Below are 14,304 nucleotides of genomic sequence, written 5' to 3' on the forward strand. Positions count from 1 at the left end.
TAGCAGCACCTGCAGAGCAGTATCTTCAGGAGAAGTTGCCAGATGAAGTGGTTCTAAAGATCTTCTCCTACCTGCTAGAGCAGGATCTCTGTAGAGCAGCTTGTGTGTGTAAACGCTTCAGTGAGCTGGCTAATGATCCCATTTTGTGGTAAGTGAAATGCTATTGCTCATTATCTTGAGGAAAAACTGGATGTGCTGCATGAAATGTCAGTACAATAGAAAAATTGATATGTTGGTTGCAATTAGCTGATATAAAGCCAATTGTATTTTAATACATCTGGCTTACTTCAGTGTTATTTGTAATTTAGGAATGTCTGATTATCTGTGTGAAGCAGTAAAACTTTTATTTCTCTTGTAGTGTAGATACTAGTTAAATAATGGCTGTTATAAAAATCAGTGATGCATTCCTTCAGTAGCCACTTCTTTCCTTCTTTCCCCCTCTTTAACCTTTTTCAGGCTTCTGTGGGAATTGGGCTGATGCAGAAGAATCAACACATTTCTTAATGTTATATGCAACCTTTGCCTAGTGTTACTTAGATGGCTTGTTTGGTTTAATAGTTGGATACTCAGACTGGTTCTCCCCCATATGAATCCATCTTACCCATGGGTTAATGAGAGCTTGGAGAAATGGGATCTAAATTTATATTTTTTTATAAGGGAAAAATTAACACCTGTTTCTCGGCCTTTTATAAAGAATAAGACTTTAAGAATAAGAATAAAATTTCAATATAACATCGCAAAAAAGCCTTCCTCCCCACCCCCTTCTCTCTTTTTCTCTCTTACTGTCCTAAAGACAGTTTCGGGGATGTCTTGTCAGATGAATTACAACTACTAAGGTTCAGTGCCATCCTGTAAGTCTGGGCTTAATATCAGCAGGCTCAGGCACTGCTGTTATTTGTATTCTGGCACTAATCAAAAGAAACCAATTGCTGTGTGCTGTTTTCTTCTTTTTAAGTCACTGTAATCTGTCCACTGATGAACTCTTTCTGGAATACAGTGCATAGTTTGTTCTCTGTGAATACATCGTATTTTTTTTCCAGCCTTTTTTTGGCAAGGTGAGAAGAGGTGGCGACATGTTTTGTCTTAAGTTTTGTTATTCTTATGCTACTAGCTTTTCTAAGTGTTAAAGTAATGCTGAAGTTAATATACAATTAGAATCTGATTCCTCAAACAGTGTAACTAACTGCTAAAGTTTCTCCATGGCAATTACATATTGAGAACTCTTCTGCTTGGATCATGAAACACATGCCAGGATTTTTCTTAGAAATACACAGAAGTTGGTCTAACAGAAAAAAAACAAATGTTTTGGAAAGTGTTTGGTAGTGATCTTGGTCAAATTTACTGTCACAGACTGGCAAATACTGTTGAGAAAACCCAGTTTTTAACACTTGATGTATACATTAAAGCAGAATAGTAATCAGAAATACACTAATTTTCTTTTCTGCTTAGGAAAAGATTGTATATGGAAGTATTTGAGTACACTCGTCCCATGATGCATCCTGAACCTGGAAAATTTTATCAGATTAATCCAGAAGAATATGAACATCCAAATCCCTGGAAAGAAAGCTTTCAGCAACTGGTAACAGTAGCATTCATTTAAATTCCAATTTAAAGATGGTTTATATGCGTAAGAACCCCAGCTTTTGAAATGTGGCTGATTAATAGTAATGATTTCAAGTTCAGTCTTTAAGATGATGGGACTGAGGAGGTAGGGAGACATTCTTGTATTGTGTTGTGTAATAGGGGGATATCTGAAGTTATTTCATGGTTTGAGGCACACTTTAGGAGGAGACACATCACGGTAAAGTGGAGCATTTGAGCATCCAGCTCTTCTATCTTACGTCTTCCTCATGTTTTGCATCACTGAAATTTTGTGGAAGAGATTGTCCTGGTCTGTGGTTTGCAGATGAACTTTGAATATATTGTTGCTGTCATATATTACTAAACTAGTGTGCGTGCTGGTTGTCAGATTCGTATGCATCTTCCGTAGTAAATCGAACAGTATATTGATAATATCACTTAGGCTTAAATAGTGATTTAGAGCTGATGTGACTGGAGCTGAGCAAGTTACCTTTAAGGCACGTGATGGAACCTCCAGTCCAAAGTCTCAAAGGTATTGTAAAAATGGCTTGGTGTAATACCTGAAAAACATAAGTGAGGGAAATACATATCCAGGTGAGTGTATCATACAATGCTATGTGTGATTGGTTAGTAAAATTCTGAAGCTTGTTGAGGGCAAGGTTCTTCATTCTGTACTCCGTCAAAAGTGAAGGTATAGGATTCTTTTTCCTTTGCCATAGAATTGTAGTTTGTTTTGTTGCAAGCTGCTAGAAAATCAAAAGATGGAAATAAGAATGTCTGCTGTGGAGCGGGTAAGGTACAAGAGGCTTTTCAGTCACTTCAGAGGCTTGTGGCTGTGTAAGCTTCTTGGCTTAGTCAATCACTTAGGCTCAGACTTTTTCTGATGGTGCCATTTCAAACTGAGTGCCTAATATGGGAGGTCAGAATACGATCCTTAGTCCCTGAAACAAACTGATAGCAGCAAATGGCTTGTGAATTAGGGAATTAGTAGATCTCTTGTCTGTGCATTCAGATCCACCTGTCTGCAAGCTTATAAACTATTTTCCTTGTTTCAGTACAAAGGAGCACATGTAAAGCCAGGTTTTGCTGAACACTTCTACAGTAATCCTGCGAGATACAAAGGAAGAGAAAATATGTTGGTATGTTTCTAAAGCAGTTGTTAAGAATATTTCTATATCTCTGCATAGGTACTTCCCTGTAAACCTGTCCTTTTTCTTCTAGTATTATGATACTATTGAAGATGCTCTTGGTGGAGTTCAAGAAGCTCATTTTGATGGTCTTATCTTTGTTCACTCTGGTATATATACTGATGAATGGATATATATAGAATCTCCAATCACCATGATCGGTGCAGGTATTTAATCTTTGTCTCAAAGTATGACTTGTGTTAATTATAACCTTAATTACAAAGATATTTTGGTTTATTAAATATCCAGTATAAATGCCCATCTTTCTTTGTCAGCCTAATAAGTATTTTCTGTACAAGTGTCACAAACTAATGATGTTTCAATAATGTCACAAACTAATAATGCTTCAGATTGAAGTACCGTTGTCTGTGTGTTAGTTCTTGGAATAACTTATTTACCATTTTATTTCATTAGGATTAAGAAATGAGTTTGTCAGGGAGTAGACTCAGTTACATGGCTGCAGTTGAAATTTTCAGGTGGCTCTTATGAAATTTGTTTATATATAACCTATCTCCCCAGTAGAATCCAGCAGTGGGAGCAAGCTGAAATTAGTATCTGTCCCATTTTCCTTCAGCATCTTAATTCCATCTCGAGGAAGGAAATGAGAGCATCCAGCAGAAAGATTCTGAGATGGGAAGTTCTTTTCTCTGTTCTCCTCCACAAAGGAGAACCTTTGTGGAGAAGGAAGTGAGACTTTGGAATAGGAAAGATTTAGGAAGTTGGTATAAGCTAATACATCTGAATGCAAATTGTGGTGCTTGTGGAGCTGTCTGCTTTTTCTGTCCCCACTCTGAGCATGCTTATCCTCAGTAGCATGATAGCGTGCTAAGAATTAAGACTGTCTTAATGCCTGGTACACACCTAGTTTAAGGGTTCTCAGACCTCTTGCTCCTGTGGTAACCTAAAAGTTATTTTGCTCCTTGCTTTTTCTGAGATACTGTCTATCTGGGTTGGGGTTTTTTGTTTGGTTGGGGTTTATTTGAGGTGGTGTGTTGCTTTTTATGGGGTGTGAGGGTTTTGTTGGGTTTTGCTTGGTTTTTGTTTCTTCCAAGTCCCTGTTTTCAGGTTTCTATCTGTTCTGAATACCAGCTGCTTTGTTCTTCAGCAAGCTTATTCTGGCACTTGCCCGGGTTTCACAGCCTTGGCAGCAAGAACAGTTTTGAGCAATGCAGTCAGATTGTTCCAGTGTTAGCCTTAAAACTTGTCCCTGCAGATCTGCAAGGTGCAGCTGTGCTAGTGTGTTAGTTTGTCAGTTCATGACTACATTTCTGAAGCTCATATCCTGAACTTCCCTACTTACAGTGCTTTGGTTTGTGCTGTGGAGACATTTTGGAGCACAAACTGGATTCCTTTTGGATGAGATTAATCTGAGGCATGTTCCTGGAATACTGTTATTGCTCTCTAGTAGCTGGTGTACATTCAGTCAGAGGGACGAGGCTAGGACTTGTCCAAAGTCAGTGTCTCTTCTACCCTCCCTGTCCTGCAACACATATGGTATGGGTGTCTGACCCACAGCACTACTTCACTCTCTAGTGCCACCCCTGTCATGCTGCAGTGCTTCCTAATGCAGACGTGGCCTTAGACAAATAACAAAATAACCCCAGCATCTGTTTTCAGATGACAGTTATAGATGCCAGTACAAACAGGGCAAGTTGTATTCCTGAAGTGCTTAAAAATCCAGAAGAAACTGGATCAGCACTGACCTAGGATATAAAATTTCTCTATTACTTCATGAAACTTGAAACGACATCTTTGATATCTGGTTGAACTCCTGCATGTTCTCAGGCTCCTTTTAAGCTTTGAAAGGCCCTCTGCTTTCTCTTCCACTGGAATTAACTAAGCTATTCAGGAAAACAGCTATTTTAACTACAATTCTTTAAAAGCAAGGGATCTGCATTGTGTATTTTTGTAACAGAATAGCTGTCTTGGGGAACAAAACCTCCAAGAGGAATCCAGAAATGCTAGATGTATTTATATTTCAGTTTCTGGCACTGCTGACTCTTCACTTCCTCAGACTTTCTTCACTGAATGGTGAGTGACATTGTAGAGGGAGTCAATTTTCATTTGTCTGGAAAAGAAAACAAATTAAAGTGAACCACTAAGCCTTGGAGAACTTCCTCTTCTCTGTTCAGTCTGGCATGCTTTTCAGAATGGTGGGATTAAGGCAGCACCAAATCTCTCCACAGTTCTGCTCAAATTTCTCTAATAGTTTCTTACGCTGACCTCTGAAGAAGCACATTATTAGAAATGGAGTTCTGCATACCTTGAGCTTTCAAAAAGCTTCTGCTTTCTCATATTAGCAAAAACGTTCTTGCAGAATAATGCCTGGTATTCTGGGTTTGTTGTTCTATTGAAATCTGGGGTCATTTATTTATTTGCTTTAATACGTAGGGTGTCAGATTGCTACAGGAATACAAGCCTTCCATGGAGTGCTCATCTCATTCTAGATACAGTCTCTCATCTTAGTAACTGCATTTCAGCAGTTGTACTGACACATGTCCTCATCTGGGAATCTTTACTGAATATGTGTGTTTTCTGTATTTTTGGGAGACAAACATTTCATTTCCCCCCCCTTTATTTTCCATTTGATTTAAATACTGTGCAAGTGAAAAAGGGATTATCAAAGGATTTTCTAATGAAGAAGTAAAAATACTAAAAACAATTAGAAGAATTATTGTAGTTTTAAAGGTAGAAAAATCTAAAATGAAGACTGTCATAATTAGGTATATTTCTTACTTTTGAGTGCCAGAGAACTTTCATATGCCTGAACTTTAAATGTCTGTTGTGCATCTTTGAATAGACAATTACATTTTAGTCTAGTTTAGAACTGTGTTCTGTGCTGTAGATTTTACAGCCTGCAATATCTAAAAGGGCCTCTATTTTTTTGCCTGATACAATTGAAGAGGGTCACAACGATTTTCTTCAGAAGCTAGTTATTTTTCTGTTAATGCACAGAAAAGTGAAATTGTTCTATGCCTTTTGAAGAATAGAAGAATTCTGAGGCAGCATCCAGTTAATTTTTAATTCTTTAGGTAGTCCCTTATTACATGTTTTCTGTTGAATTATTTCTAGTGCAAAGCGAATAGTGGTATGAAGCAGAGCTAGACTACCTTAAAATATTTGCAGCACTGCAGTAATGAAAGCAGAGATCTGCCTTTTAGATAGTGAGAACAAGCTGGATAATGATGTAAATGTTGCTTCATTCTGACTGGCACCTTTCTGCCCGAGTGATAAAGAACAGGACATACCACTTGTCTGTTGACACTAGTACAGACAACAGAAAAATATCTGCTCATGAGAAATCCTGTGTGTGGGCTCTTCAATAAAATACAGAGTTTAGGGTAAATAACTGGTCCCATTTACATTGGTGTGTCTCAAGTTGGGAATGCTTGAAAATTGCTATCAGATAACTTATCTGCTATAATATTTCTACATTTCATGTATTGAGGAAAGCTTCTTTTGGCTTGTGTATTTAATGTGCAGTTTTAAATCAAGCTACCTTGCTTTTGAATGAGTATCATTGAATGTATACTGATCTGAGACCGTTGTTACCTTGTGCTCCCTCTTCTGGCTGTTGCATACCAATGTCAACATTTGCTTCCTTTGGATTAAAGATAAAAGAATAGAGCAAAGCCTTGCTATTAATACAGGAAATCAAATTGCAGATCATGGGAACTTGCAGAGGGACCACTTTGAAACCTTCTGTACATTCAAAAGTATAGTTCAATCTAATTTTGTAAGATTTTTCTTCTAAAGAATGAGGATATCAATTCAAAACTCTGAATCTTATATTTGAGGAGTATGGGGAGGTCAGTTGTAGGTCATGGGCAGATTCCTAAGTAGTTCTTTAAATTGGTTCAAATTAGTTTTGGAATGTATGTATTTAGCTTTTATTAAAGGGTGTACAGTACCAAAATAAATTGAACTTAGTAACAGAATTACAGTGCCTCTAGACTGGTATCCACGTTTAAATTGGTAATTCAGTTTGTGATAAAGAGTAGCCAAAACTAGCTCTGTATAAGAGATTTTTCTCCTAGTACTAGATACTAAATTGGTGCAGGATCGTCTTACAGTAGTTTCTTCATTGTCTTCAAAACTTTGTTTTAAGGTTTTTCTGACAATAAGACTATTTATGTGCCAGCAATACTGGTTTTTTCCTTCGTTGTTGTGGACAGAATCTGTAACTCTTGAGAATTTCTTTTCAGTGGCATAAACTGAGACTTAATAAATGTCTTCTTTACAGCACCCGGAAAAGTAGCAGATAAAGTTATAATAGAAAACACTAGAGATTCCACCTTCGTTTTTATGGAGGGTTCTGAAGATGCCTATGTTGGATATATGACAATCAGGGTAAGAATCTCAAGCTTCAGCAGAGCTCTCAATAATCTCATTTTCATGCCTGTGCAGTTAAATAGATGCTACATTGTTGTGTTGTCTTCCTTTTTCAGTTCAACCCTGATGACAAATCTGCTCAGCACCACAATGCACACCACTGCTTAGAGATCACCGTGAACTGCAGCCCAATTATAGATCACTGTATTATTCGAAGTACTTGTACGGGTTAGTGGGCTTTTTATTGTTTGTCATTAACACTATGTTTCAAGTTCCCAAACTAACCAGGGCACACGGAAGCAGCACACAAATCGATTATGATCACTATTGCAACAGTTCATTTTTTGATGCAGGTGTTTAACACAGGTCTGCAAGCAGTTTTTGTCTGGAAATGGTGTTATTGCAGTGACTACTTTGCATCTAAGACCTTTGTGATAATCTATACTTGATCTGCTTTTTGAATGAGTTTGGGCTCTGGGCAGTTAGTTTAAAACCTGAAAAGTGACAGTTCATATAAACTTACCTGGTTCTGACGTAAACACAGTTGTAGCTGGCAGGAGAGAGCATTTGAAGGGGGCACACATGGGACTTTCACATTAGGTTCATTGTAATATGCATTATTTGATTTGATGGCCTGAAACAATCATGAGCTGTAACTGCTAAGTTCAGTTTCCTGTCAAGAGTGGAATGATTCAACATACTCAATGTATGAGTTTCTATACAGGCAGATGAAATGCAGCGTGGAAAGTTAGACTCATTTCACCATCTGAGATAATAAGGAATTTATACCGCCTGATTAGGAAAACATTGGTAGTCCAGATTCAGGAAAGAAATGGTCAGAGACAGTGGAAGTAAGAGGCTGGGTGGCAGTTCAGTCATTTGGCAGGAGGACATGACAATTGGCAGTCACTGCATGCACAACATGGCAAGTTTAATGGATTTGAACACAACCAGGTGAAATGGATTTGAAGTGTGAGAAAGAAGAGGTACAGGAGAATGAAGGTACTGATTCTTTGCATGGAAATGGCAATATGAACTTTATATACCCAAGTTCAGCTAGTGAAATGGAGTGGATCAACGTAGCAGCAGGCTGTGCGTAAAGGTTAACATAGCTCAACACAGAGGGAAGACAACAAAGGAGATCGTCACTGAGATAATAAACCCTGCACTTCTCTGGTATGAACTTTGGAGGAGGGAATTCTGCAGGGAACTGTAAAAAGAATGGTGGAAGGACTTCTCATCTGTATCTTGCAGAAGAAGATGTGCTCACTCTTGGAGGTTTCAGGCTATAAACTACACTTTTGGTCAAGGCAGCTCTGCGCTTTGAATCACCATCTGTTCTATTGGAGGCAAAACAGCTAATATGCAAAAGTGCTAAAAAATAGAAACAAAGGACTGAGCTGCTCTCAGTATCTCGAGTTCTTTATTTAATCCTAAGTACTGGGAAAATGAAGTATACAAAGAAATGCATACTATTGGTTCCTATATATCAATATTGGAGACCCTGATAACAAATGAGAATTAAATTCGTTTCTTGGATCACATTCAGCTTCATTATAAGAGTTTGAAGAGCTGCATGGCTTCATATTGCAACATGTGCTTATAGACGAGCTAGTAGGTCCTGATGTTTTCATGAAAATTGTTTATCAAAATTAAGCTTTGATTAATTTTTGTTTTTCATGACCATTATGGAAGACCATTTCTGAGAATTTTGGATTTTTGCCCTCTTAAGTACTCTGGGTTTCTGAATGTTTGCTGCATTGAAGTATTGGTCTTCTTCTCCAAAATGAAAATTTCTGGTCCATTTTGAAGGCTGTGTGTAGGCTGTACTATCATCACGTATTGATTATTAATTTATACTGACTTTTTTAATCCTACCAAGCCTTGCTCTAACCTACTCAGGAAGTACTGAGTGCGTGTAAAAAAGGGAAGAAGAATGGCAGCCTGCCAGAAAGGCTGTTTCCAGTGCCATCTCTGAAGTACTGATCCATAAGCATTCACAATTTTCTAGCACATGCTTGATACCCTTCCTGTAGACCTCCAAACTGCATTAAAGCACATTTTTACATTGATGTATGTAATATGGGAAGATGTGAGCTGTGTAAGTATCAGCGATTTAAGCTGGAGGTGCCTTGCCAGTCCAAAGCATCTGTGAAATACTACTAAATAAAGTTTAAATGCATAGTTTAAATGCAAGATACTGAGTCTAGAGGTTCTATTGCTTCTATTGGAGAAGAAATCTGTGTTAGTCCTCACCTTGACAGATAAAAGTAGTAGTGGATGGCAACGTGCCTTTTTTTTTCCTCCTTTTTTTTTCCCCTAAGTATTGCTTAAGTGTGTGCAATCATATTCTGAGTAAACAAAATAAAGCCTAAACCAGTAATACATGTGCTTGGTACTCTAAAAGGACCAATTTCACATGATCAATAATAAAGTCCAGTTGAAGTGAGTCAGAATACAGATTGCTTTCATTTAAATAAGCAAAATGTGAGGGAGGAATGATGTCACCACACCACACCAGGAAAGTATGGGACACCACCAACACACATACACCCCCTGCTACACACACTCCAACAAACTACCCTTCCTACCCCCTCAGAAGAACTTGATAAACAAGGCAAGATCTAATATCTGTCTAGAAGAAACTGCTTGTGTCTTAACTTGGGAAACAAAGGGAGTGAGAGCAGTGATGCTAATCCATCAAAGAACAGAAGAATTTGAATGGCAAAGTGTTGTGTAACTTTTGTTCCATATTTAATGAGAATAGGCAGGAATGATAAATGTGCTCATACCCTAGAGGAATAATGAAATATGTTCCACTCTTGACAGTAACCGTGGCTGAAGTTAAGCAGCTATAAAAAAAGACATTCTAAAATGATGCAGGAGTTTAGAAAGAACTGGCCAAGAAATCTTCTGGGCTTCTATTATGTATCAACAGTAACTTGAAACCTGGTTGTGATGGTGTATGTCCTGAAGTGGGGAACAGTGGCATGGGGGAGACTAAGAGGATGAAGTAGGGCAGGTAGTTCTGCTTACTGCTCCTGTGTAGGATAAAGAGGTAGTAAAATTTAGAATTGAAAAAAATTCATGTGTATTTATAGCAAGTTATAATGGTTACATCACACAATCAGCATTTTTGATGACTGACTTTGACTAAAAGAAGGTAACAGTCCCGATATGATTGCATACATCCTTGAAAAATACTTCAGTGTATAGTGCCTTAAGAGAGTAGAAATTCACAGAATTTACCAGAACACATATTAAATAGATGAAAAATACTTTCAGGGTAAATTTAAATGGCTTTTTTTGTGGCTGTTTCAAAGGTGGCTTCTTGACTTTAAGCCATTTATCAGTGGCTTACAGAGAAGAAATAAAATGCATGTTGATGAGGCTTGTAGACAATGAAGACTTAGGGCTGAGGGTATCTAAATAACCAGGAGTATGTGTTGCTGCCTTTTTGGAAGGTATCCTCTCAAACAATATTAACATTACTGTGAATAAGTGTGAAGTCAGTTATACGCACAACTTGATTTTATTCCTAGTTTTAAGGGATAAATCTCTCCTGCAAAGCTGGAGAATCTTGGGAAAAGCTTAAAGAGTTGTTGTGGGTAAAGATGTAAATATGAGCCCTCCTGTAGTTAAGTGGCTAAAAGAAGTGATGTGAATCTTAGTTGTGCCAGTGGGAATACTGAGCAGAAGTAGAGAGACCGTATTACGCCTCTGCTTAGTCCTGCTTCAGAGTAAAGTGCTCTTCCCTTGTGTCCATAGCAACATGTGGAAAATTTAGAAACAGTTCCATGAAAAGTCCTTAAAGCAGAAAAATGCGGTTGTCATGAAAAGCATACTGACTGTAATTTGTGACTTGCATCAAGGAGAAGGCTGAAGGACTAAATTGCTTGCACTAAATACGTACATGGATTGGGCATGGTGTACACTAATATAAAGAGAACTGGGAACTGGGTACTAAAGCTAGAGGAATTCAGATGAGCAATTAAAATGGACATTAACAGGGTAGCAACCCTGTCACCAGCTGTTAAGCTTTGTAGTGGTTTCTCAGTTGTTGGAAATGCTCAAATCAAAATTAAATGTGTTTCTGAAAGATACACATTGAAGATCCTGCTACTAGAATGGAAGCAGGAATTAATTCAGGGAATCATTATAGATGGTATTATTCATAAGGTCAGACTTGACAATCAAAATAATTTCTTCAGGATTAAAAAAAAACCTCTCTGTAAATGAGTCTATGAATTATTAAAGCACAGTCTTTGTGGTTCTGTGCTAGAAGGTAATATGAAAACTGACTAATAGAGCATGTACTGACTTGCTTATGTAGTAATGTTTAATTGTGGGTAAGGTGTGTTTTAAGTAGGCCAGATACCCCAGGATGAGCTCTGACCTTTCTGAAATCACTATGAATCCACAGTTTGATTTTAGCGGCTGTAGAATTTCATGTTTTCTTATTTGATGGAGTTCAGGGAATTGAGCTGACCTGATGAAGCCTTAAGCAGTTCGAGTCCTTGATGCCTACAAAGAGTTTGTTTTCTGGGTGATAGTATGGTAGCTAAAATGATCCAAGGAGCTTTGTAATTCAGCTGGAAAGAGACCTGTTGATTTCTGATGTGTATGTAGTTTTGGACTCAAGATTGTGTTGTTTGTATCCTGCTCATTTTTAGGTAGACAGTGTGTCTTTGTATGCTACAGAAATAACTATTTGTTTGGGCTCTTCAAATTACGGGGTTAGGAAAATTTGAAGGGAAGTAAAGTAAGGCAATATATACAGAATTTTATTGTGCTTCTGTTGTCCTTTGGTGTGAACAGTCAGTATACAGTCAGCCTAACATAGGGAAGTAAGTGAGTGACAACTGTCATAAGCATGAATTAATATATAAACTATCGTCTATTCTGGTACCCGTATGCAGCTGCCCCTTGCAGAGGGATTTTAAAGCAGTTCCTACCTCCGTTTCTGCCTCTGCAAGATGATGACATGTGTTTTCTGCCTGTGGCTTGCAGTGCTTTGGCGCTATGCATGCCGAGTCCTTTTGAAATACCAGTTCACACTAACTTTTCTTGCAAAAAGCACTGCCAGACTATTTATAAATACACTCTGCTTTGAAGCTATGGTAACTATGCTGTTTTCTTCCAGTTGGCTCTGCAGTATGTGTTAGTGGCCAAGGAGCTTGTCCTACTATTAAACACTGTAACATCAGCGACTGTGAAAATGTTGGACTTTACATTACAGACCATGCGCAGGTATTTTTCAGTATCAGTTTCTTTACCCTGATAAAATTGTTTGCTACTGTCCTTGATTCCTGTTTTAATTTCCATTTTTATTTCCTAGGGAATATATGAGGACAATGAGATCTCCAATAATGCATTAGCAGGGATTTGGGTTAAAAACCATGGAAATCCCATTATCAGACGGAATCACATTCACCATGGACGTGATGTTGGCGTTTTCACTTTTGACCATGGCATGGTAACCTACCTGTTTTCCTTTGAAGAAAGAAATACAGATGTTGCATAGCTAATTTTCCCTGTCATTGAAGAAAGGTTCAAAAGAGATGCATTTACATGTGAACAGATAATTTTAAAATATGCCTGCTGTTCTCTTACCCTTCAGTGGGTAACTCCACTTTAAAGACATTATTAGCAGAAAGAGGTTTAAGAAAAGGTTTTGCAGTTGATTGGCAGCCTGTTACATCAAATTATGTTACAGTGACAAAATACCTCTTGAAATAGGATGTAAATGGTGGGCTTACATTTACACTATCACTGCATTCCTTTTTCTTTGAAACAGAATGAAAAATAAGGTGCTAGAAGATTTAAAAATGAACTAAAATGCTCTGTGGAGTCTTAGTCTTATTTTCACCTTAAATCTCCAACAGGGGCTGTCCGGCTTCTTTGAGAAGACTTGTCTAGCATGGAGTTATACTGGAATTTTAACACAGAATTTCCTTGTAGAATTCAGGCCTTCTTCCATAAAAAATGTTTGGGGTTTTTTTTTTTTTTTTCTCCTGTGGGATGAAGGTGATAAGTTCCATGTACCAGTAAAGTAGCAAGTAATGACTTTGCATAGCCCTTGAAAGAAACAGAAAGATTTTTGCCACTGAAATTTATTATTATTATTATTATTATTATTATTCCCTGGAATTGTTCAAGGCCAGGTTAGATAGGGCTTGAAGGACAGGGTTGCTACCTGATCTAGTGGAAGATGTCCCTGCCTGTGGCAGGGGGTTGGAACTGTATGATCTTTAAGGTCCCTTCCAACCCAAACCGTTGTATGATTCTGTGCTTTTATTTGCTGATATATTTTAGGGTAATATTGTGCATGTCATCTACCAGTGCCAAATCATTGTTTTTCCTGCTTGAATGACAAAGTCCCAGTTCCTTCTACCCAGCTGGCAAAAATTAGTAGTTTTCTTCTAGTCACTGTTAAAATGGCAGATCTTTAAGGATGCTTTCCATAGAGTACAACAGCTTTTTGTTCCCAGGTCTAAGAAATCATGAAAGGAAGGTCAGAGACTGGCATGTCTGAGTCAAGGCCTGCTGGTCAAAGTAAAGGGCAAGAAGGAAATGCACGAGCAGTGGAAGCAGGGACTGGTATCCTGGAAAGAGTATAGGGACTCTGCCCAGTTGACCTCAAGGATGAGGTCAGGAAGTCCAAGGTGCAGGTGGAGCTGAGCTTAGCAAGGGATGCAGAGAGTAAGATTGGCTTCTACAGGTACATCTGCCAGTAAAGGAAGGTCAAAGAAGGCGTATCCCCTCAATAAGCAAGACTGTCAAACTGATAACAACAAGGAGAAGGCTGAGGTACCCAACTATTTTACCTCAGCCTTCACTGGCATCCTTTCTTCCCATACCTCTCAAGTGGATGGACTGGGGAGCAAAGTCCCTCCCACTGTAAAAGAAAACAAGGTTTGTGACCATCTGAGGAACTGGAACATATGTAAGTCTATGAGACCTGATAAGATGCATCCCAGAGTCCTGAGAGAATTTGCTGGTGTAGTTGTCAAGCCACTCTCCGTGATATTTGAGAAGCCCTTACAGTCAGGTGAATTCCCTGTGACTGGAAAAAGGGAAACATTGCACCCATTTTTAAAAAGGCTAAAAGGAGGACACTGGGAACTGCCAACCTGCCAGCCTCACCTCTGTGCCTGGGAAGATGATGGAACAGATCGTCCTAGAAGTTATACTAAAGTATATG

At 38.3% G+C, this 14,304-nt stretch overlaps 1 protein-coding gene across 5 annotated transcripts in view; it reads left to right on the forward strand.

The window, feature by feature from the left end:
• Window positions 1-14,304, forward strand: part of FBXO11 (F-box protein 11) — a 76,664-nt gene that overhangs the window by 47,549 nt on the left and 14,811 nt on the right. For 3 of the 5 annotated variants that reach the window (XR_013956566.1, XM_080615040.1, XM_080615042.1), the window contains exons 4-11: window positions 4-148; window positions 1,450-1,579; window positions 2,637-2,720; window positions 2,803-2,935; window positions 7,012-7,118; window positions 7,217-7,328; window positions 12,244-12,350; window positions 12,439-12,576. Coding sequence is in view for 4 of the 5 variants with exons in the window: in XM_080615040.1 (XP_080471166.1) it covers window positions 4-148; window positions 1,450-1,579; window positions 2,637-2,720; window positions 2,803-2,935; window positions 7,012-7,118; window positions 7,217-7,328; window positions 12,244-12,350; window positions 12,439-12,576 (956 nt within the window). In the remaining variant the exon portion in view is untranslated. The remainder of the gene's footprint in view (window positions 1-3; window positions 149-1,449; window positions 1,580-2,636; window positions 2,721-2,802; window positions 2,936-7,011; window positions 7,119-7,216; window positions 7,329-12,243; window positions 12,351-12,438; window positions 12,577-14,304) is intronic. The other 2 variants (XM_080615041.1, XM_080615043.1) reach the window with 2 other exon arrangements.

This window comes from Psittacula echo, assembly GCF_963264785.1.
Source record: "Psittacula echo genome assembly, chromosome: 4".
NCBI classification, from domain to species: Eukaryota; Metazoa; Chordata; class Aves; order Psittaciformes; family Psittacidae; genus Psittacula; species Psittacula echo.